The following is a 21,886-nucleotide window of genomic DNA, read 5'->3' as shown; positions in this document are numbered from 1 at the left end:
TGTTACCACTAATGTGAACTCCATGAACAATGTAAAAAAGAAAAGGGCAGAAAGCAGAGAACAGAAAAGTCACAGAAGAAGTACAACTGGCCAACAGACTTTAAAGGCTGTCCTGTCCCACTCACTGATAATCAAAGAAATGCTTTCATAGGAACTGTAAGTGGTTCAATCTGTGTGAGCTTGGACAACTAACCTTATAAGGTTGTGTGGATTAAGCATATACAAGACTCAATATATGTTACTCGTTATTGTTATTAAAGCAAAATATTATAAGCTGCCTAAGTGTTCAATACTAGAGGATTGGCTAGATAAATTAGGATACATCTAATTCAATCCATTAATTAAAAAGGATAAGGAACCTATATATATTTGTGTATATGGAAAAAAAAATCTAGAAATCTAAGCACCAAGGTGTTAAGCTCTTTGGGGAGGAGGGTCATGGATTTACAGTGAGGACTTCTACTGTCTACATTCTGAACAGTTCAAATTGTTTTTTTAGTGCAAATTAATTTTTATTTTAAATAAATTATTTTTTCAAAAGCTTTCTTAACCTTATTTAGTTTCAAGTTTAAAAAGAAAAAGGGCAGTAGTACCTGTTCTTGATCAACTGTCATATAAAGTCAAGGAAAACCTAACCCCTTCCAAACATGCACTAAATACAGAGAATTGCACAATGGCAAGTCTTTGAAAAACCATGCACCAGAGCTAAAAAGGGCACATCTTGCTGTGCGATTTAGGAGAAAATGTTGTAGATGTTCAGGAAATTTCTTGAATCCACTTGAACGAGTAAAGTCATGTGGATAAAATTTCCTCTAACTCAAGTAAAATTTTATCCAAAATAGTCATATCTTAGGCCCATATAGCTTAACATATTTCAAAAAAACAAATTGAAAATGTAATTGCATCACACCAAATCTATTAGTACTGAGGTACCATGTACTTCTCAAATAAATGCTGGAAGCTTTAAGTCCAATTCCGATTTTAGCATTTCAAATGAAGAAGCCAAAGAACCCAACCATCATCCGTCACAGGAAATAACTCTGTGTTTCAACCACTGTACCTGTTTGAAATGGACATTTCCCTCACATTTAATCAGACGAAGCACCAAGTTGACAAGCCAGCCCTATGTTTAGAAGGCACTGACGGCATTTCAGCAGAAGTGGACTCACACGGACACATCACTGCACAGCACTGCCACCGCATGCAAGTTGCTCCATCAAATATATGACCACATCAATTCTTTCCAAAAAGGTTGCACTTTTGTTCACAGTAGCTCTCAAAAACTGGGAATAAATGTGCTTGTTGGTTTTGAGGATCACATCTTCTTCAATGTTACTGCTTGTTTTCTTTTTAGTTGAAGAAAGCAGTTTGATGGACTGAAGGAGAATAAATGACAACCAAGATTCAAATATACTGAGGAGTTTTATCACTTCTTCTCAATAAAGACTCAGAGAAGAATCAGCAGCTGGACCAGTCTCGTCACTTTTAGCCTGGTCAAATTCCTCTATAAGCTCCTTTTTGATTAGCTGGAATGCATACTTAGTTCTCACCAGTATATCAAGAGCCCCAGATAGTGTTTTTAATTTTCCAACATTGTTCTTCTGACTGGTCATCTGAAATTCTGCAAATGCTACTGTACTCTAAGTAGTTCACAAGGAGCATCTTTCAGTAGCTGAAAAAGCTTCACAGCTTTGCTATAGTGAAGATCTGCTAGCAATCGATGTTGTTCCTAAGTTGTTCATCACCAACCTGATTCCTCAGACAACTGTGGTACACTGAAGCCAGCCTGTGACGGATGGTGGCAGCCTGGTACTGACAAAGAGGCTGTCGGGCAGTCACTGAATCAATGTCACAGTATTTCAGGGACTTCATCATAGCCTCAACTGACTTATTTTTCAATTTGCTCCTGAGCCTTTCTAGATAATGAGCATAATCTTGCTGTACAGTGGCCATAGTAAAATAAGTAGTGGAAATTCCCAATTCACTGAATCCCAGATGGCAGGGTGTATTTCTCACATTCCCAATTCCCTCAGAGTGTCCAGATAGTAACCAACAGCCTTATTATAATACAAGCCTTCTTCTGGTGAAAATTCATGTTTAAATTCATCACCTGCACCACAGTGTGCCTGTGCACAAATTCACATAAGTCTTCCTGTGTTACATAATAAAAGGGCAACATTTGTAGCATCTTCAATTGACTCAAAGTTGTGAATTCCCTTTTCAAAACATGAAAAGCTCTTTTTCCACAACTGTTGCTCTGCAATAGACACACTTCTAATCACTACTCTCTCACTCTGTAATGCAGCAGCCTGATTCATATAAAACACACCAATTTCATTTCTATTGTTACCCATTATCTTCAATGCTTGTACATAGTGTTCTGGATTATGGCTTTTTAAGTCACTAAATTGCAAGAGAATTACTTTGTAAGCAGGAATGAAAACTCTTTTCATCGTGAAAAAGAAAATTCATCAAAATGACAAACAGATCCTCTTTAGGGGGCCTCAGAAAACACACTCACTGAGCATTGTTTCCATTGCTCTCCTCATCAATGATTCCAGGCACAGCCTTCCCCGCGGCTCGGCTAATTTCTCTTGGAGAAATAAAATAAAAAGATAGTAAACAAAAAATTTTGGCCATTTCACACTGCATTCATTAATAATTATGAACCAGATGCAAGGACTTTGCAAAGTCTTCATGGTACAAGTTTTAGAAATTAAAGATACACCCACACACCCACAACTCTCATGGGAAGCTCATAAAAGTTAACATTAAAATATTAGGTTCAGTTCTTCTTTCCTGAACACTGAGGGCAGGCTCCATATTCTAGCTATCTTTGCATCCTTAGATCCAGCAGAGTGCCTGGCATACAGTTTTCAAGTATGGAATGAATAATTTCAGATACAAGGAAAAGTTTCTCTCCTCTTGTATTCATTTCTCACTTCCCAAGAGGACCTAAATTATGTTTTGGGATCCAGGGTGTCAGAAATAATGGACTCCATCCCAGGCTCCAGGAGTGGAGAGCATGGCCTAGCTAGGCCATCAGGGCATTCTATGTCCTCTGCCACAGTGACCAGTTCAGGATGGACGTGTGCTCTCTGCCAGCCCAAACAGAGTAAATATTAGGATCATTGTAGCTGGTAATGCTAGGACCCATGCATGCTCCCTTGCCCTAGAGAGTGGGACATATAGATGTGAATGGGGGAACTGTTAAAATTTGATAAAGCCCAAACACAGAGGAGAGCAGAGTCAAGAGAAATGTAAAGAAATGGAACTGGAGCCCTGACGACACCATGAATCTTCTGGTCAGTCTGTACCCAAAGCCTGCCCTATTTCTAGGCTTGTCACTTATGTGAATCAATAAAGTTCCTTTATTATTTAATTCCATTTGAATAAGTTTCCATTACTTGCAACCAAAGGTATCTTAATTGATAAAAAGGCGAATGTGGAGCAAGGTTTCAAAAGATCAGAGGAACATAATTTGATGGACAGGAAGAAGTAATACAAATATAAAACAAAAGGCAAGAAAGGAAGAAGGAATAGAGAAAAGAATGTTTGACAGGGAGAAGATTCAAGTAAGAAAGATGAAGACATTTCTGCTTTCAATTTGCTTACCTGTTCAAGACTCCATTGGAAACTAGAGCTTCTTTAGGATGGAAATACTTGTAATACACATTTCTAACCACAGCATCTTTAAGGGGAAAAAGAAGAAAGTATATTTTAGATTGGAAATATATAGAAATATATAACAGCTCTATTAAGATATAATTCATATAGCATAAAATTCAGCCACTGAAAGTATTTAATTCAAAGATTTTAGCATATTCAGAGTTGTACAACCACTATCACAATCAATTTTAGAATACTTCCATCATCCCAAAAAGAAACTCCATACCCATTAGCAGTCACAGCCCATTTCTCCTCCCCCCAGCCCTGGTAATCACTAATCTGCTTTCTATCTGTACAGATTTGCCTATTCTGGACATTTCATATAATTGGAATCATACAATATGTGGTCTTTGGGACTGGCTTCTTTCACTTAGCATAATGTTTTCATTCCTTTTTATTACTGAATAATATTCCATTTTATGGATATAGCTCATTTTGTTTATTCATCAATCGACAGCCATTTGGGTTGTTTCTACTTTTAGGCTATCATAAATAATACTGCTATGAGCATTCAAGTCCAAGTTTTTGTGTGGACATACATTTACATTCTTCTTTGGTATCTAGGAGTGGAATTGCTGGATCATATGGTAAGTCTATGTTTAACCTTTGATGAATTGCCAGATTGTTTTCCAAAGTGGCTACACAATTTTATAATCCTACCAGCAGCATATAAAGGTTCCAATTTATCCACATATTCATCAACACTTGTTATTATCTCTCTCTTGGATTATAGCCATTCTAATGAATGTGAAAGAGTATCTCATAGTTTTGATATGCATTTCTCTAATGGCTAATGATGTTGAGCATCTTTTTATGTGCTTACTGACCATTTGTATATCTTTGAAGAATTGTCTATTCAAATCCTTTGCCCATTTTTTGGTTGGATCATTTGTCTTTTTATTGAGTTGCAAGAATCCTTTATATATTATAGATACAAGTCCCTTATCAGATATATGATTTGCAAAAATTTCTCCCATTCTTTGGGTCATTTTATAAATGGAAGAAGCCCGGGCCCAGACTGCTGGTAAGACCAAGATGCAGGATCATGTAGCCTCGGCCCAGAGCTTTTTCCATTGTACCACTGAGTCAAGAGTGAGAGTTAAAATGTAAGCAATAAATAGGAAATTACTGACTCCATTAAAAAAATATTACCGTTATTAACCATGATTCCATATTCTTCTAGTAAAAAGTTAATATTGGTGTCAAATCTGGATTCTCCACCTTCTCCTAGCATTACAAAAATATCTCCACCACCATCAAGATATTTCTTCAGGACTTCAAACTACACAAAGAAAAAAAAAAATCTATGAATATACCCAAAAGACTCTGTTCAAAATACTACGAATGAGACCTTTCAGCTAGCTAAAAAATAAATATTTCAAATCTAAAAGGCACACAGATTCAAATGTATATAGGAAAATGTAAAATTTATTCTCTATGTAGGATCTCCATGTTTGTCTTTAAGCATCAAGCTTCAGAATACCAGAACTGAACTGACATTTTCAAAATTGATGCCCTGGACAGCAAACCAAAAGTGGAAACTGTTAGGAAGTTTTCCTAATGATGATGCTCACAGCTCTCCTCCTACCATCTCCTCACTGCTCCCAAGGATATCAGGATGAAGGTATTTCATAGCACCCCCAAGGAGGAAATCTGTTCAACGTCATCAACTGACCAAGTCATAGTGAGTAATGCATGCTGTCTGCTTCCCTCCTGGGATGCTCTCTCTAGCTTTTACAAAGCTGGGGAGGGGTGAAAAATGTAGGACTGATCTTGTTGACCTGGCCTGAGAAAACCCGGGTGGGCAGACCAGACCACTAGTCTCTCAACTTTCTTCATCAAGCACCCCATAAGAAAAGAATTTGAGCATGTATTTGTATTAAATATGTATACATTTGTATTAAAGTGTGTACATGTAATACTGTAATAATTTATTATAATTGTAAAACATACTGCCAAAAAAGAAATTTAAGGATAAGAAAAATATAAATCATTTGACATTCTAAAAGTTGGTGTAAAAATAACACAGTTTTACAGATGTTGACGGAGTTCCCATAGATGCCAGGCTTCACCTGAGCATCTGACACCCATATGACTGAAGAACCGATATCTGGCACAAACTGACAGTTCTCTATTTCTCTATAGCAAAAACAGGAGGAAAGATTAATTTTTCAGACCTTTAGGAAGCTGACTTCATAACAGGAATACATGCACACTGTTAAGAGTTTATATACCATGGCAACAAATTTGAGCATTTTCTATGGTTGATAATGTATTATCCAGACCAGTGGCTCTCACTGAGGCAGTTAAGCCATCTAAGAGGTGTTTTGAATTGTCATAAGATTAATATTTAGGGGCATGTTAGTGGATGGTGGGGCACAAATGCTAAAGGTCCTGCAATGTTCTGGCCAGTCCTACACAGTGAGGAATTGTCCCACAACATTCGAGTGTCCGGCCAAATAGTCATAAAAATTTAAAAGCCAAAACCAAAAAAACAAAAACTGAGCCCAGAGTCTGACTCCAATCTACATAAAAATACAAAGTACTTTTGGCATGGTTTTAATACATATAGAATTTCTAGGTATGCAACCACCATGTAAATTGAGGGAAGAATTGTACTTTCTTTTGTTCAGAATTTTATCAAGAGTTGTTCGTATTTTGGGAAACCATGTCAACAAAAACAATGCGGCCCATGATTTGAGTCACCAAATACAACACACCTGCATTAGTCTGCATTTGTAGCTGTCCCTTTCATGATATTCTACATACATATTTCGCATTTCAAAATGTCAAATGTAAAGAAGTGTTCTACATCAACCAGATGCATTCCCATGAATAAGTTAGGGTGGTCACTGCCTAGACATCCCTGAAGATCAGGAAAGTGATTAAACTAGAGGAAGGGGTAGCAAATGGACAAGACAGAATTTAACAAAGGATTATGAATACTGAATCTTTGTATAATTTTTTTTCTTTGTTGCTAGGGTATTAGAATAGCTAGAAGGAAAGAACTGAAATGGTGGAAATGTAACCCAGAACATTCTTTGAAATTTGCTCTATAGCTACTCATTAAATTGTATGTGGAAAGGTATCACCTTTCTGTATATATATTATATTTCACAATAAGGAAATAATTGAAACTGTTGAACTGTAACCAATAACATCTTTGAAATTTGCTAACTTGTTAAATTGCATTTTGAAAGTTATCACTTTTATGTATATATGTCATATTCCATAATTAAAAAATGAAAAAAAAAAGAAGTGTTATAGTATAGGTATATCTAAGCTTAGACAAACTGAAATACATAATCTTCTAGTGTACTACGCTCAAACATTTACAATTTGAAGTACATATATTCTTTTATAAATCAACTTCATTTTTTTTTTTTAATGGTGGTGGGTTATATTATCTATGCATTTTAATTCAGGATAATAAAGGCTATTGGTCTGACAGGGCTGGGAAGCACTGGTCTGGGTCACATGGTCACTGGGTATAAATGAATACTACCACGAAGCAAGTTTGATGAGCCAGTATATTTGAGGTGAGAAACAGGGAAGACTCTTCAGTCTAGTTTTTAGCTTGATGTTAGTATCTCATGTCAAACAGGTGATGTTTGTCCTGTCACAAGAAGCCTCTGGAAGTCAACCTCAAAGAAGCATCAAATAGTCCTTGAGGGGTGAATGTCATGATCCCCTTACTGGTCCTAAGAGGTCAGCAGCAGAGACTAGCAAAGCAGTGACCTCCTTCCTCAAGGAAGACCTCTGCTGACCACTGGGTCAGCCCCCCTGGAAGAATACAAGGCAAAGAAATGCTAGCTTTTAGAAAGAAGCTAAAGGCTTTTCTCTCTTTTCTTCCCACCTCACTCCAACTCTAAGGTGCCAGGGACTGGCGAGAAAACATTTTATTGAGCTAAAGTTTCAAAGAACTAAATCTGCCTCTCATGGAAATTCTGCCTCTTGGAAGCCACTGTCTTTCACCTCTGAGGGCCTGGCATCCCTTCCCTCTTGGGAAAAGGCCCAGCACTCGTCTCTGATTATTTTTCTCTCTAAATGTTCTTGTTTATCTGCTGTTGCTTGTTCCTGGGCAAAGGCCTTATCACCTCTCTCTTTGGCTTCTCTGGGTGGGAGACGGGGGGAGAAACTGTTTTGGAGTGTGGGGCCCAATAAGTAGGTAGTCAAGTGTTCTTCTGCAGGCTACTACACTCTGTGTGTCTAACTGATAGGAGTAGCTGGTCACCCTCACATTCCCAAACGTAATTCCTTCTCCTTCTCTCAATTAATCTGATCAAACAGTCATGTTTCTCCATGTGCTTCCCAGATCAGAAGGTGGCCTTACAATCAGGTTGAGGGGGGTAAAAAAAAGACGGTACAAATGCTCCTCTGTGGCTCTCCTTCCTGTGGTCTAGCCCGGTGGAATGGCAGGAGACCTTGGCCTGCCCAGCCTAGGGGCTACTCTGGCCAAGCCCTGCCTTACCCTCCCTTCTGTCCACAGCCCTCCCTGAGCATCAAGGCACTTCCTATAGTTTCTGTAAGATATGCTCTTGCTATGTCTGGATTTTGCATTTATCATTCCTTGTCTGTTCCATGAAATGGAACAAAAAAACAGCTTAATTTTAAATGGGATTTTCCTATTTTCAGAGCAAAAATATTATAGCAAAGAAGTATGGGCAATTTTTAATTAGCCCTTACTATGTATCTGGCACTGTGCTAACACTTTAGATGGATTACCTTGGTTAATCATCGCAATAACTCCATGATGTATTTACAATTATTACTCCATTTTTATAGATGAGGAAACAGGCTAAAAGAGATGAAGTAACCCTTAAGGCTACCCAGTAAGGGGTGAAGGGAGATTTGAACCCAGAACTCTGATTTCATAGCCCATACTCCTAATGATCTCACCAAATTCATGTTTTATAGGTATTTCTTACCTCAGCTGCAGTAAATTTTTCCCTGGGCCCAGCTGTAATCCACAGTTTCACCCCAATTAGCTTCTCAGATGTGATTTCATCTTTTAAGCTAAAAATATGATTTTAAAAGCAAGGGTTAGATACATAATTTAAACCAATTTGTGAATTACTTAAGCCTGTAAACTATATCGACCCAAAAGCCACAGAGGCCCACAGATAAAGGGACTTAGAGGTAACTGGTCCACTTTCCAAAAAGAGAATCCCCTCCACAGGCCTGACCCAGAGACAACCAGCCAAATTTAGGCGCCAAATTAAACCACGTACAATTAGAGGGAAATCCTCCCAACTGCCTAATGCAATTCCCGCTACATTTAGCTTGTGTGATTATATGTCCTTACCCATTAAAAAAACACCCCTACACCCCACATACAGTCAGAAAGATATTCACATTTTATTCTCATTTTTCCTTTCCCCAAAATGAGATATGGACCCAAATTAAAACATTTGCCTGACTTTAACACCAATGACCAAAGACCCTAAGAAAGCCTCTAGCCTCTTAAAAAATTATATACACATAATTAGAATAATTTTTTCGTTTGTGATTTAGGGAACAACTTAATATGCTGATTGCCAATTTTCAAAAGGGATATTTTAATGATACTTTATTTACATCTGAATGATCTAAATTGAGCTCTTCCCACCTAAACAATCTATCTTACATAAGTAAAAGAAAGACTTTTCAGTTTTACCAGGAGCTATTAACATCAGTTAGAAGAGAAAACAGTGCACACAGTTACCTCTGAATCTTCCAATTACTCCGAAGTCTTTTCTGCATGGATTTATAGCCATTGTTGGTAGTAAATATCTCCTTTTTGGATGCATTGAAAAGAATGGTGCTCCGAGGCTCTTTCTCCATGGCTACCTTAAGGAAAAAAGAAAGGCTCAGAAAAAGGAAAATGATTAACAATCTTCTAAAAGAAACATCCCAAAAGGAATAGTTGCCTTGTAGTTTCTCCATTTTACCAAGAAAAAGTATACAGCTGCAACCTAGCTGTGAAACTCAATAATTCTCTAAAGCTGAAAGTGACATGTATAATCACAACTGCAAAAAACTAAGGCCAAACCCAGCCCACCCCGAGCTTTGGTCTCTGGTCTCTTGTTCTTACCAACCCACCCCCATGGCCCTGCCCTGCCATCACCTTACCCATGCGCCTTCAGAACATGTTTCCAACCTGATTCCTCACTGCTAACTGCAAATGTTAACTTATAATTATATTTTATGAAATAACATCTTACCATATGCTCTGTTCACGACAGTTTTTTCAACTAACCTTGTATCTCTGACATCTTTCCATGTCAATATATATGGATCTACCATATTCTTTTAAACAGTTGCACAGTATTCCATTGTAAGGAGGAACCACAATTTATTTAAACAGTCATATACTTCCCCCCCAAAAAAACTTTTTGCCAAACAATGCTACAAACATCCTCAAACATGTTTTTGTGCACTTGGCATATCTGTAGAATAAATTCCTACCTGTTGAATGCTAAGTAAATTATTCCCAAACTGGCCTCCAAAAATTGTACTGATTTATACTTTCACTAATGCTATTTACATTTGTTGCCATACAATCTTTTTCATCTTTACTAATAAAATAGGAAAAAAAAAAACAACAAACCACCCTCCCCCCCCCCTCCCCAATAGTGTAAATGTGAATTTTTAAATTACTGAGACGGCCATCGTTTGCTATATATATTGGTCACTTGTATTTCTTCTGAGTTTCTTGTTTATGTCCTCTGCTCATTTTTCTCTAATCAGTTTCATAGTTTTCTAACTGATAATTAAGCAAATATTTTCTTCAGTTTGTCTTTAGGCGCAGCTTCTAGTAGCTCTTTTGGTTTGGTTGACTTTTTTTGCAGACCATACAGGTTTTAAATTTTATAATCAAAGGTATTAATCTTTTTCTTTCTGGTTTTGGATTACATGACATATTTGGAAATGTTTTTGCTATGCTCAGATTACAAATACATCCAACAATGCCTTCTTTCAGTACTTTCATGTGGTCATTTTTCAACATTTAAATTTGGGCCCATCTAGAATTTATTTTCGTGTTCCAAATGAGCTTCATTATTCTAAATTACTATAAAGCTGAATAACAATTCACCTTTTCCATGCTGATTTAAAATACCACTTTGACTATATAAGGAAGCCTCATATATATTTGGATCTTATTCTGAACTCTACTATGTTCTGTCTGCCTGTAAGTTCCTGCCCAGCTCCATATTACTTTAATTACTAGCGTTTTATAATATGTTATAATATCTGATGGTGTTGGAGAGCTAATTCCCTCTAAATATCTTTAATTTTTAGAATTTTCCCACCCAGTCTCACACGTTTATTCTTCCAGTTAAACTTTAAAATCATTTTTTCAGGTTGAAAAAAAAAATCCCCCTCATGATCCCACCACTGTGACATGGCTATCTTTTTATGTTCCATTCCACCCATCATGTTGTGTACATACAACATTATATTCTGCTTTTTCTCTTTTTTTCCTAAGAAAGAAGCTTTCGTGGTGAGGTGATTGCATGATCTGCTGTGGTTATGCCATAATGAATTCAACCATTGATTTTCATTGGGCATCTTCTCAATTTGTTGCCATCATAATTACTATGGGATGTTACATATTTCTGCATTTTGCCACTAATGGATTATTCCCATAAGTCAGATTTCTAGGAGCAAGATTCCTAGGAAAGGGGGATAAACTCCTTTTGGCATCTTACGGCTCTTAAAGGGAGAGAGAATGGAATTTACACTTCAAGTCAACAGCTCATTGAAGCTCAGCCCCTGGTGACAGGAGATCTGGCTTTCTGATCTGTCAGAATTACCCAGAGCTGAGTTTCTTTATGGCTGGAAAAGGCCTTAAAAACCATAAAAATGACCAACATGTGGTAGCTCTCTCCAACCACCCTCAGAGTTTCTCTTCAATACCTCTATGAGTCAAGATAATAATTTCCCAGATGACAGAAGGAAAAACCACGGATCCCAGCAGTGACAAAGTGAGATTTCGGGATTCTTCGTCCAAATGCTCTTTCACGCTCAGCAGGAAGCTAAGTCTCCGCGCAGCCGGAGGCGACGGAGATCCAGGCCGATACCCGCGCTCCGGCTTACTTTACTCAAGCGGATCGCAGATATTCCACGAGACAGGCCCCAGAGACCGCGAGACCCGTCTGGCGAGGCCCTTGTCGGCTCCGAGGCCGCCCGAACGCCCGGCCGGCACCTCCCAGTCGCAGCCTTCTTACCTGAGGCCCAGTGACCACCATCTTCACCTGACGCCACCCACCATCCCGCGACCAGGTATCTAGGGACCGCTTAGCAACGGCGGACGCGCTCGGACGCGCTCGGAGGGCGTGGACCAGGACGTAGATCTACCTCCGGAGCGACGTGATGACGTCATGGCGAAGGTCGCCGGTTCGTCACTGGCTTTGGCTCCGGGAAAATGCGTCAGGGGGTGACGGCCGGGGCGGTGCTACCCTTCTTTCGGATGAAGGGTGAATACAACCGCAAGGAAGATTAACTTTTCGCCCATTTCATTTTCTCCTTTAATATCGTCGTTTTTAAAAACGGATAAAATATGGTAAGTCCCAAAGGCCCAAACTCGTCTCCACCCGAAGAAGCTAAAGAAGGCTTCCGGCGAGGTAGAGAGGGGCGCAGGCGCAGAGTAGACAGACACAGGCAGGTGTGAATGACATCCGGGCTGCTGGATGCGCCTTGCGAGAGGAGTTCGGCTGCCTGGGAAGCCAGGAAAGGCCTCCTGGAGGAGGCTGACAAGGAAGAGTGTGGGCCAGTTTAATGATGAAAATGGTAACGCGAGATAGTTCTTTCTCTTTTATTAATCCCTCATCATTGAGCGCCCAAAGTTCCAGGCCCTGGTGTGAGCGCCAAGGATAAGGGGGAACCTGCCGTCTAGGTGTCCACGGGCGGGAAGTTAGACCTTGGCCAGAACCTATAAATATGTAAAAATATGAACTCTTACGGGAGCCGTGAGGCTCCGGAACATGTTAGGAAAGGCGCCCCTGTTGGGCAGAAATCTGAAAGAAGAGCGGTATTCCTGAGGCAGGAGCTTGGGGAAGGGCGTTCAACACACAGATCGCCCTGCCATCGCCCAATGGGGGCTCTGTGCCAGCCGTGAGAGGGGTGTGGGCTTGTGTGCAATGCTGCCGCAGCCTCGCTAGCGAGTCCAGACCAATGAAAGCAGAGACATCTGACGGTTTTGATTTACATTCGTGTTTGTTACAATCTTCAACACGTACAAAGTAGTAGGAATTGTAGAATATTACACACACCACTTGTTGCCTTTTCACAACTACTGTCACTGAAAAGTTAAAAAGTAGAGAGCAGAGTAAGAATTCTCAAAATTGGACTACAGTTTGCAGTCAGGGATCCAAATGAAGTGGTGTATTCCCACTGTCACTTGGGGGTTGCGACAGGGCTTGGGACCCTTCTGCCTCAGGTGCAGTGAGAGCCTGGGATGCTTCTGCCTTATCTGCAGTCAGTGTTTGCTAGAAGACCAGAGTACCTGCCTGCCCAGCACACTTCTCTCACTGTTGGAGGTCATAGAAAGAGCAAGGGCTTTAGAAAAAGCTGCCACCAAATTCAGTTCCCAGCTCTGCCTCATATCGGCTGGGTGACCTTGGACAGGTAGCTTAATCTCTGAGCCAATGTTTCCTTGTGTGTAAAGTGAGGTTAATAATTCCTAAATGCTGGGTTATTGTGAGGATTATAGACAATGCATATAAAACTCAGAATGTGCTCCATCAACATAGGCATAGTGTGATCAATTCAATAACAGGGTATTTCTTCATTTTTATTTTCTATTCTGGTGAAAACTTCTGTGATTTTACAGTCTTACAACAGATAAACGCATATGTGTTCACAACCCATATCTGATTGTGTACTTTCGAGCCTATCAAGTTTCTGACAGCTCCACTTTGTTTTCTTTTTTTGTCCTCTCCTTTCTCATGTTCCACATTTGTCAATTAACAGGTATTATTACAATGGAAATCAGGGTGTTTCTTTCAGAGTTCTTCATCATATATCAAAGGCTAACAGTAGTTCTTCCTGACCTAGCTTTGATTTTCAATAGGTCATGTCATTGGTGTTTTTCCTATGGTCTCCCAGCCTCATCACCCATAACTCCTGGGGCAGGGACCGGGAGCAAAAATGGAAGGGAAAGAGAGTGGGCCTGAGTGACAAGGAAAAGGTAATAAAATCACCAACACAGACTGATCCTCAAAGAAATTCTCCCTTTGTCCCTAAACCTAAAAGTTAATATGGCAACCATGATGTTAGTGACAAACCACAGTTATGTAAAAATGAAACCACTTTTCCACTGAAATAAGACAGCGTGATCCATCCCATAAGTAAAGAGTGGCCTAAATTCACATGGTCTTATGTGCTCATATTTCGTCCAGTACAATTACCTTTAGAAATCACTAATCTTGAACAGACGGAGCTCCATATGTGGCTTGAAAGCTCTGCTCACTAAGCCTGCAGCAGCCTCCAGCTCCGTGTCAGGCCCAGGCACCCCATGGCCTTAGACCTGCCAAGCATATGGGAACGTGAGATGGAGCATAGGATGAATTTGGCAGCCAGGCTCAGACCATAAGTGTCCACTTGAATGTCTCCTCTTCAAGAGCCCATTTCCCACTACTTCATTTGTTCCAGCCAATTCTTGACTTGGCTCTCATTAGAGATTTTCACAGTCATTCTGCTTGGACCTATTAGCCAGATTGAGGGGTAGACCAGCCAAACAGATAAGTGTGAGAGCCCCAAGGCCGGCTTAGATGGCTCCAAGTCCCAGCTCAGGTCCTTATTAGCCATGTCACCTTTAAGCAAGGAACAACTCTGACCCTGTTTCCTCATCGGTAAAACAGGGTTAATAATAGTTCCTACTTCAGGGTTGTTGGAACAAAAATTAATAATGCACATGAAAGAGTCTAGTCCAGCAACTGGCTTGGCATAAGCAGGTGTTCTGAATGGCAGACAACAGAAGCGGACTTTGATCTATGAAGCAGAAAAGGAGTGTGCTAAAAGGCTCAGAAGGTCTCAAAATCATTATGAAAGTTGGAGAATCAGGCTCAAGACTAAACTTCCAGGAATGACACCACAGCACTGGGCTGATGAGGAAACTGCTACTCTTGCTGCTACTGAGGACAACTTGCTACAATTTGCGTTGTTGCCACTTCTGTACCAGGAACTAAGTTTTGTGGGTTTGATTACCATTTCCACCACAAGAAAAAGAGCTCCCCAGTTCCTTCCTTCTTGTGTCACTAGTCTTGAGTCAAAGTCTGGCACAGGGCCACATACCTGGCTCTAGCTGCAGGGGAGGCTGGGAAGGTCAGTATGTAGCATTTTCACTACAGAGTAGAGGTAGTTCTGCCCCTCATGAAGGCTCATAAAGTAGGGAATTCCCTGAATACAGAAAGGGGTTCAGATGCTAGGCAGCCAAACCAAGTAACAAATGTCCAACATGAAAGGAAGGGAGGGAAGAAGACGTCATTAACATAGAATATTACGGAGATGTTCAGTAATATCCTATAGGCTTGTTACATTTCTCTCATTTTGCACATAGAGATCAAAATTCAAACCAAAATACCCTCTGGCAAAGAGTTCTGGTTGCCACCCAACATTCTCCCCTTCTTCCTTAGTGTCAGAACCTCTGTTGTATTAGGAGCGGCAATGTGCCCAACTAAAAAAGCACATATCCCAGACACCATTACAGATAGGTTGGGAGGCTAATTAGATGTAAGCAAAAGTACTGGCTGGAGCTTACAGAAGAATTCTTTAAAGGTGCCCTTTTGTTCTTCCCCCTTTTCCTTCCTTTTCCCTACCCAGAACACAAAAGAGATGGCTAATACTCCAGCAGCCGTTGCACGATAATGCAGCAATCCTAGTTTTGGAAGCCATTTGCCAAAGGTGGCAGAGCAGAAATATAGAAAGCCTCCGAGTGTCTGATGACCATGGAGTTGTCATGCCAGTGCTGGACCACCTAACACCAGACTTCTTTTATGTGATGGAAAAAAATAAACCTGTTTCTTGTCTAAGCCATTGCTATTTTGAGTTTCTGTTACTAGCAGCTGAAGGTAATTCCTTACTGATACCAGCTCACTTCAGGGATTTCACAGGTTGCCTTCTCTCCTAGCAATCCAAGACATCATCATCCTCCGGAGCATAGGAAAATCCCAGGAATGCACTCGAGGCCCCAGAGCTGCTGGCCATGGTGTCTGGAGTGCAGCCAATGGACTTCGACACGGCTTCCTGGGTGAACTCTGGGTCAAAGTGTTTCAGGTCGGCAGGTCCTGCCTGTGAATATATGCCAGCAATGAGAAAGGAACACTGGATCAGAGCTGCCGAAGGAGCCCACAAGCCTTGGAGAGGGAGGTTAGGCTTCCCCTCTGAGTGCCTTATGGACACCCTTACTAACTGTCACTCACCTATATGTTTACATTAGTCATTTTATTCCACATTATCCACTAACCACATATCCATTCCTCTAACCCCTGTAACCCTGCCTGCTGCACACCAACCCTCAGGCAAGTCAGTCAGTCAACACACATTTATTGAAAGCCTATCAAGCATTGTTCATGGCACTGCAAATACAGATGAACAAAACAGACAGCTCCTGCTTTCATGGAGCTTAGACTATGTAGGAGGCCAGAGGGTTTATAATAAGCATGTGGACAAACATAAATAGATAATTTAGGGTGTTGATGGTAATATGAAGAAGATAAAATAGGGTAATATGATAGAGAATGACTGGGACCGTGTTGCTATGTTTGGGGAAGACCTGCGTGGGAGATAGCAAGTGTCCACAAATTCTCTGTTTCCTTTCTCTTTAATATGGGTTAGTCATGTAATTTGCTCAAGCAAATGGGACATTACCAAATGTGACTCCCACAGAGGCTTGAAAAACGCTTGCACACAGGGACTTATTCTCTTTTACTGCACTTGGAACTCTGAAGCCACCATGTGAATAAGCCCAAGCTAGCCTTCTGGAAAACAAGAGGCCTCATGGAGGAGAACCCAGTTGTCCAAGCTGCCTGCTAACTGCCATGTGAGTCAGGCAATCCTAGATCATCAACTGCGAGCTGATCTGCTAGCTGATCAGAGACATATGAGAACAGAGACCAACTGGCCTGGCCTAGGCCAAAACACCATCCAGCTGGCCCATAATAACAAAATAACAACAAAATAAAAGATTGTTGTTTTAAGCCACCATTGTTTTGGGTGGCTGGTTATGCAGCAAGAACTAACCAATACAACCTCTCTGTGGAGGAGACTGTGCCACTTGGGTTTTTATGAAGAAGCAGGGAAGCAAGTGTGAAGCTTAGAATGTGGCACCAAACAGTTCATGGTTGCCAGCTCTTCAAAAAGACCATGAGGTGAAGTGGTCCAGACCCAGGGATCAGAGTTCCAAGGCCAGAACGTAAATCCTGGTCCTGACCCTTGTTGGCTCTGTGAGCCTACACAAGATGAATGGATGCTATAAAAAGTTAGTTGAGGTCACACAAGTGGTAGGTGGCAGAACTAGGAACTCACCCCAGTAAGTCTCACTCTAAAGTCCATGCATTACTTATAGTGTTTTGTGTATGGTTCTCTCTCCAGGGTGTATATTCAACATTATCCTCACTATCTTTTCAAAATCTCAAGATAAAGCAGTTTTTGAGGTACCTGGACAGAGTACCTCAAACTGTAGTCAAGAAACTGCTCAAAGATACGTTCATGAGCAGGTAATTCACCAAAGGAAGAAATGTAAATAGCTAATTCACACTGGCAATGTTTAGGTGTGCAGCACACTACTTGGATTGAGGGGCTTGACTCTGTACTTTATAGGTGGCTCAATGAACCTCAAATGTCCACCTCAAATGGGGCTCCTTTCATTTGTACCACTACTGCTAATAAACATTTAAAAATTAACCACCTTTACCATAGAGCAAAGAAATGTAAAATAAAACAATGAGATGTCATTGTTTAACTTATTTGCAAAGTGAAAAACAACACCCTGGCACATGCAGGTGGGGTAAGAGAACTCCCCAGCAGACCTTGCTGGTAGAATTGGTGGTCGTCCCTTACACATAGTGGAGAGGCAGCATGAATCAAGGACCTAAAAATGTACACATCCTTTGACCTGGTAATTCCCCATCTGGAATCCATCTTAAAGAAACAATCAGAATTCTGGAGAAAGACATACTACACTTAAAAATGTTCATCAGCACATTATGACAGGGAAAAAATGGTAACAACCCAAAGCCTACCATTAGGAGCATGATTGAGTAAATTATGTTACCAACATAGGATTAAAATGTAATGCAGCCACTAAAAATGATATAAAGTTCTCTGTGACATGGGGAAATAATGACATAGTTTTCAGCATAGTATGACCTAACTATGTTAAAAAAAAAAAAAAAAAAAAAGACTAAAAGGAAATAAGCCAACTGGTTTTCCTCAGGTAATGCAATGACCATTTCCCCCGGCACATTAAACTTCTTTGTACTTTACAAGCTTTCTACAATGAATGCATGTCATTTTTATTGTCAGGGAAAAAATGTTTAAAAATTGAAAAAAAAAGATAAAGCTATCTTTACAGGACTTAGCTCCACCTACATGTGCTGCATGACCCAGAGCACTTTAAAAACTGAAAAGTGCTCTGCAACGAGGATTATTGGCACTAACGCTAAAGAAGCAGCAGCATGGCTCATCCCACAGAGCTGAACTGGCAGCCAGTTCTGCCTCTGCCTTACTGTGTGGCCTGAGACCATTCACCGAGCCTCCTGAACCATCAGTTCTCCTGTTGACCCAGACACTCTCCAAGCTCATAGCAGCCCTGAGAATCGAGGATCTAGACTGGCAGGACCTCTTACCACATTTGGATTGAAGGGTGGAGTCAGCCTCTTGTGATACAAGTCATCCCAGTTGATGGGGCTGAAGAATACATGGTTCTTTATATCAAGCTGCAGGAAGAAGGATCTGATCAGAAGTAGCCTCCCCCATGAGTGCCCCCACACACCCCAACTCTACTCACAGCTGGCTGTCCAGCCCTAAAAGCTTTACTGGGAAAGTAACCTACAGTTCCAGCTGCTTTCCTGGGACAAGGGGGGCATTCTGCAGCTAGGCCTCTCCCCTCTGCAGTATTTATATATATAAATTATCTTTTGTGGGTAAAGAACGAAGATTATTTTTGAAGTGCTACTTTAAAATCATGAACTTGTTAAGGGAACAGACTGAATATTCATCTCTATAATCCAAGTGCCCGGCCTAGGATCTGGCAAGGAGTAAGAGCTCAGATAATTTGTGAAAAACAAGTCTAGTCTACTCTCTTCACAAAAGTGAGAGGAATCATCTTAAAACTTAAATCGGGTCATGCCATCCCCTTGCTCAAAACACCCTAAAACTTACCATTCTCTTCCTTTTTCCTACTGCAACCTTTGCACTTGCTGTATCCCTGGGTCTGGGATGCTCTCTCCCGGCTGTCTGTGTGAGCAGCTCCTTCTCATCCTTCAAGTCTCTGCTTAATTGTCACTTCCTTGGAGAAGACCTACCTGACCATGGCAGGTGAGTTAGCCCCCTTCCATTATTGCCTGTCTCAGCTTGTTGTTTCTTTCCTTTCCTTCCTGACACGTCATAATTTGTAATAATTGTATGTAATGTTTGTTTATTTTTCTTGCTCCCACCCCCATGAGCTTAAGGAAGGCAGAGACCCAGTCTATTGGAACCCTGGCACCTAGCTCAATGCCTGGCACATAGAAGGTGCTCAGTAAATATTGATTGAATAAAAGAACTGGAATGAAGAAAGCAGTCAGTTAGCAGCAGCAGTGAATTTCCAAATGAGCGAGGTAGCTGTGCCTGGTTTTAGAGGGCAGCTGGGTGCATGTTAACGTGCTTCAGGGTGGCCTCTGTGGGAAGCCAGAGCCCCCCCCCAGCAGCCAGTGCTCAGCTGTCAGTTCACCTACAAAGTCTGCTTTGGAGCCCAGCCGCTGCCTCTGGTCCTTGTGGAGGAGGCCTTGCAGAAGGTCGCAGGCGGCCACCGTCCGGCCCCCAGGGATCTGTAGTGGCTGGTGCAGAATGTTCTCATACATCTGGGACACATCTTCGCTATAGAAGGGCAGCTGATGAGAGAGGGAGAGAAGCTGAAGGATCATCTGTGCTGATGTGAGCACAGGTCTCAGGGAGTCTTGGAGCAAAGCTGGGGTAGCTGGGAGGTCTCAGTCAGACCTGTGCCTTGTGCACTGGCTCAGGCAGCAGACTGGAGACAGAGACCTTGCCTTCTAGCACAGCAGAGATGGCTGCTGGGAAGGCCAGGAGCATCCGCTGTCCCACCTCCCTTAACATGATATCCAGCTTAGGTACTGCACTTTGCATGTTGCAAAGTTTATACTTTCAGCTTCATCATCTCATCCAGCTTCACACTCTCTCCAAGACAAGGTAATTTTCAGATGATAAGACTGAGGCTTAGAGAGGTTAACTCACACACTAGGAAGAGAACCAGACCCCAAACCATATCCAGGGCCCAATTCTCTCTCCCAATGCTCTCCCTCCCTCTTCCTCTGCCAGCTGGTCCTTTGACTGGCTCTACAGAGCCTGTTTATTCACATCTACCAAACTATATTGGTGAAACCACCCCAGAGTAACGCATGGCCTGGGCCAAGTTTAAACAAGCCTCCATATAAGCAGGGAGACTAGGATTGGGTTCAGAGGTTGGTGTCATAATCTACCAGCACTATGACCTCTCTGGGACTCAGTTTCTCTCTCAGTAAAATAAGAACTCCATTTCCTGCAGTGCTATCTTCCAAAGGCTGTTTTGAGGCACCAAAGAAATAACATACGAGGGCTGAGCTACATTATTAAAAAAATTTCTAATCCTGATATTCACTGGGGCATCATCTTTTGTAGCCCAGAGTGACAAGATAGCTGGTTCGGTTCCTTGAGCTGAACCTCTGCAGGCTGCACGAGGAAGAGACCCACCCCCAGCTCTCCCAGAGCCAGTTGTCCTCACAGACAGTTATATCCACACTCACCAGGCCGTGCAGCATCTCGTAAAGGACTGCCCCCAAGCACCACCAGTCCACTGCCCGATCATAAGGCTCTTTCCGAAGCACTTCAGGAGCCAAGTACTGTTGCAAGAGAACATACATCTGAAAGAACCCCAGCCTCAGTTTCCCCATCTGTAAACAAGGCACCTGGAGAAGATCACCAGGGGTTGATCCTGCTGTGATATTCACTTGTTTGTGCATATGTTCATTCAGCATCCATTCAGCCAAGCCCTGCTTTGTGCTGGGCCCTCTGCCACATGCTGGGGATGGATCAGGCAGCACTGCCCTATTCAGTTGAACATGCTGGACACTGCACAAAAGCACCAACCAAAGGGACAAAAGAGGCTGAAATCCTAGCTGCAATCCACTTATCAAGCCATAACCTTAGTGCCGGGCTATATCAGTTGACCTTATTTTTGCTTAAAGGGTAATTTTTTCCAGTTAGTCTGCCCAGAGGGAGCGCCTTTTTCTAATTTATACAAAGGCATCCAATGGGCCATCAGTGTCAGCCCAGGGAGCCCTCACAGTACAGTGGGAGAGACTAATGGGTAAAGTATACATAAATGTGATACCTACTTGTATGGGTAGCCTTAGTGATAGAAGGATGGAGGGGGGTCAGGAGAGAGGAGTTAACACAAGTCATTTTTGCCCAAATGGACAGACGCCATGCATGTGTGCCTCGCAAGAGGACAGAACCTGAGGCAGAGTTTGTGCGTTCTGCCAAAGCCAAGGGCTTGATGATGTCTTAGTCTGCTAGCTCTGCCACAGAGGAGGGGAGGCTCAGGAACAGGCAGAGCCACACTGAGGAACCGTGTGGGTCTGGGCAAAGGCAGAATCCATAGCTTGAGCCCTACTCAGGGTCCTGGGTAGGTCATTTAACCTCCCAGAGCCATGGTTTCCTCGTCCATTAAATGGGGCTGCATGATCCCTCCCCTGGGCTACTTTAAGGCCGTGCGCTAAGATACGTGCAGGCCCTCCAAGAATGCCAGTGCTCCCTGGCACCACTGGAGTGGCAGACACATGGAAGAGTCAATGTGTTGGGGCCACGTGTCTCCTGCACCAGCTGTGTCCCCTTCTCCATACCAAGGAAGGGATGGCTGGGCTCTCAGGCTTTGGGGGGCTCCCCATACACAAATACAGCCACTGGCTTCTGCTCAGAGGGGTCACCTGTCAGCTCCCCTAGAACCAAACTAAGAATACCCAACTGAGAATTGAGA

At 41.8% G+C, this 21,886-nt stretch overlaps 1 protein-coding gene across 8 annotated transcripts in view; it reads right to left on the bottom strand.

Annotated features, from left to right (window-relative positions):
* Positions 1 to 21,886, bottom strand: part of LOC119516194 (serine/threonine-protein kinase Sgk2) — a 59,802-nt gene that overhangs the window by 29,806 nt on the left and 8,110 nt on the right. For 5 of the 8 annotated variants that reach the window (XR_005213221.1, XM_037812450.1, XM_037812451.1 and 2 more), the window contains 8 exons: positions 20,655 to 20,750; positions 19,590 to 19,745; positions 18,501 to 18,590; positions 9,374 to 9,498; positions 8,598 to 8,685; positions 4,822 to 4,951; positions 3,616 to 3,691; positions 2,522 to 2,593 (listed from right to left, as the gene is read on the bottom strand). Coding sequence is in view for 7 of the 8 variants with exons in the window: in XM_037812450.1 (XP_037668378.1) it covers positions 2,522 to 2,593; positions 3,616 to 3,691; positions 4,822 to 4,951; positions 8,598 to 8,685; positions 9,374 to 9,498; positions 18,501 to 18,590; positions 19,590 to 19,745; positions 20,655 to 20,750 (833 nt within the window). In the remaining variant the exon portion in view is untranslated. Of the gene's footprint in view, positions 1 to 2,521; positions 2,594 to 3,615; positions 3,692 to 4,821; positions 4,952 to 8,597; positions 8,686 to 9,373; positions 9,499 to 11,879; positions 12,034 to 12,649; positions 15,943 to 18,500; positions 18,591 to 19,589; positions 19,746 to 20,654; positions 20,751 to 21,886 lie in introns of those variants that run through there. The other 3 variants (XM_037812455.1, XM_037812454.1, XM_037812456.1) reach the window with 3 other exon arrangements.

This window comes from Choloepus didactylus, chromosome 19, assembly GCF_015220235.1.
Source record: "Choloepus didactylus isolate mChoDid1 chromosome 19, mChoDid1.pri, whole genome shotgun sequence".
NCBI lineage: Eukaryota > Metazoa > Chordata > Mammalia > Pilosa > Megalonychidae > Choloepus > Choloepus didactylus.
The sequence above is the reverse complement of the archived record's forward strand: the minus strand, read 5'-3'. Positions and strand labels throughout refer to the sequence as shown.